Genomic DNA, 2,834 nt, shown 5'->3' with positions numbered 1-2,834 from the left:
AGGGTCGGGGGCTCTGTCCCAGGGCTGCTTTGCAGATCCATAAGGCAAAGGCCAGACAGACTAGAAAAGGGAAATGCGGCCTGTGGGCAGGGGACGCCGAGGCCAGGCTCCCCTCCAGCACCCCTCAGTGTGCCTCGCCGCCTTTCCTTGAGGCTGGTGGTAAGACAGCACTGGCTGGGGGTTAGGTGCAAACCTAGCCCCGAGAGGAACTGACCCAGGAGCCGGAGGAGTCGGGTTGTGCTAGCTTTACCCTGGCTGAGTTCCCATCGTGGGGCTGGCTGTAGTCAGATGGGAGACGCAGGGGAAGAGCCTCGTTCGTGCAGCGGGCAAGGCTCCTCCACACTGAACATGGAGCTGAGATCAGGAGAGGGATCTGGTTTTAACAGCCAAGGTAAATGGAGTCCTGGCTGGGCTTGAGGGACCCTCAGCCCTGCCGTTTGCGGGTCCTGTCTGTGCTCCAGTTGGCACCTGGCCGGGCAGTCAGTCTGAGGGGCCCTGGCATGCCTGACAGTCCTTCTTTTCCTCAGAGTTGTCCTCTATCTGCATGGTTATGTTGTGAAAGTGGAACTGCCCCTGTAGGCGGGCACTGGCTGCCTTCAGCACAGCCTGGGCATCTGCATTCTGAGAGATGGTGATGTGGACAGACAGCATAGGCTGAGCTACAGTTAGCACCCAGATATCCAGGCTGCCCGAGGCTTCCACCCCTTCCACTGACAGTAGCAGATCCCGAACAGCCGTGAAGTCCACGCCCTTGGCTGTCCCCTCCATTAGCACCAGGATCATGTCTCTCAGGATGGTCACAGTTGTCCCCAGGCCCAGGATGGAAAAGAGGAAGGTGCAGATGAGGTCTACACACTTGTACTGTGGCTTGAAGTATAAAATTTAGGCTGCCACCAGGATGCCCAAGCTCTGCAGCGAGCCTCCTATCATGTGGATAAAGGCAGCTCAGACACTGGGGTTCCCCTGCTGCTGGCTGGCGCCATGTCTACGCCGGTGGCCAGACTGGTGAAGAGTCAACCCCATTACGATGTTCACGGCCACAGCGCAGCCTGCTGTTATCAGCATGGTCCTGCCCTCCATCTCATAGTTCCCAGAGATCAGCTGCTCCACTGCCAGGTACCCCAGTACCCCAGTCATGAGCCAAATGGACAGCACAGAGAGCAGGGCTCCCAGGATCTCAGCTCGCTGCCAGCCGAACTTCATGGCCTTGGTGGCTGGCAGGAGGACATCTAGACAGAGAAGAGGCTGATGAGTATGCTGGCAAAGCCAGTGAGTGGATGGGCTGCATCAGTCATGGTCGCCAAACTATGTGCTAGGTACCATCCAAATAGTTTCCCCAATCATGAACATTGGGCAGATGGCAGAGGCCACACAGAGCTGGCGACACACCCACTCCTTCTTGGGGTCACAGTGACTGCCAGGACCCTTCTGCGAGTGACAGTAATGGTTGCTGTCCATGGACAGTTCAATGGATGGCAACTCCGAGTCAGGTGGGGACACAGAAATCCAGCCAGCACCATCCTGCCACAAGAGACCCAGTGTAAGACCGGCTCTCGGTGTGGTGTCCAACAGATGCTGCTTATCTGTGGCCTTCATATGGCCCAGCGTGCCCCGTTCTGTGTCAGGAAGCCGTGCGCAGATGCTCTGCCTAGTGAGCCCTGGAAGCTGCGTGCCAGGTGCTCTCGGGACACACTTTCGAGGAAAGCCCTGTGTGCCTCTCCCATCCCCTCTTGTGTACCCTTGCACCCCAGCTCCCTCCTGCCACGGCCCTTATCTGGTGTGCTGGGGCCGTGGTGGGACAGTCCCACGGCCTTGCCGGCCTCCGCTTGGTGCGCGAGGAACTCTTTATCTGGCTCCTGCCACGCATCGTGTGCAAAAGCCCGTGGGGGAAGGGGAAGGGGTGGCCGGCTGCAAAAGATGCCCAGGAGCTGCCCCAGAACACCCATCCCCTGTGTCCCAGGGGCCCTGGGAGTCCACCTGGCTGGTGACAAAAGCCTCTACTAAGTTAGAACTGGGTGACGGCTGCGTGCGCTCTTCCCCAAGTGGGGCTGGCAGTGTCCCACAGAGAAGGTCTCAGATCTTGGTTTATAGAGTTTGCCTTGGATGCCCGGAGAGCAGGAATATGGCTCCTCAAGCTACAGTCGTGACTTCTTCTGGGGCTGGAGCCTGAGAGTTTGGTAGGTTTTCGCCCTCGGCCTGGGTAGGGGGTCCTGTTGGCAGGCTGCCTCCCCTCAGGCTGGGGCGGTGGCCCTCTTTTGGCCTGGTTGGGACTGCCAGAGCCATCCTCGCCACTGAAGCAGCTGGAAATTTTCTTCCTTCCACTCAGAAACTTCACTCTTCTAGTTGCCCCCTCTGAATCCAGCCACCATGCTGTGAGAAAAGCACACCACACGGAGGAAGTGAAAAGAGGCAGAGTTCCCAGACAGTGGCCGACACCAACTGCCAGCCACGTGGGCGAGCCATTTGAGACATTCCAGATGACCCACCTCGGCCCCAGCTGACCTCCCCAGGAGCAGGATAGCCGCGGCACTGCAGCCACCCACCCGCAGAATTCTGGCCGGCAATAAAATGGTGGTTGTCTGAAACCATTAGGCTTTGCAGGAGAAGGGGCTGATGTGCAGCAGCGGATCACTGAAACACAGGCTCACAAAGTTTTGCCAGCGCAACAGGTTCACAGAGGAAGGGCAGGGATGAAGGAGATGAGGAGTAGAAATTCCCCAGGCAGAACTTGGAGGTCAGTTAGTGACCCCAGGTGCGCTGAAGGCACGGAGGTGTGGACCTGTGGGGCATGAACAGAAAAGTACAAGCAGTTTGTGATGGATGATGTGTGAATG

The 2,834-nt window shown here is 58.1% G+C and overlaps 1 protein-coding gene across 1 annotated transcript; it reads right to left on the bottom strand.

Moving 5' to 3' along the window:
* Positions 1–480: 480 nt before the first annotated feature.
* Positions 481–1,596, bottom strand: LOC119035634 (proton-coupled zinc antiporter SLC30A2-like). Its single transcript, XM_037127023.2, is given in 2 exon segments — positions 481–1,185; positions 1,321–1,596. Coding segments are annotated over 2 exon segments (981 nt in total).
* Positions 1,597–2,834: the final 1,238 nt, after the last annotated feature.

This window comes from Artibeus jamaicensis, unplaced genomic scaffold, assembly GCF_021234435.1.
Source record: "Artibeus jamaicensis isolate MK-2021 breed Jamaican fruit bat unplaced genomic scaffold, CSHL_Jam_final scaffold_1283, whole genome shotgun sequence".
Classification (NCBI taxonomy): domain Eukaryota; kingdom Metazoa; phylum Chordata; class Mammalia; order Chiroptera; family Phyllostomidae; genus Artibeus; species Artibeus jamaicensis.
The sequence above is the reverse complement of the archived record's forward strand: the minus strand, read 5'-3'. Positions and strand labels throughout refer to the sequence as shown.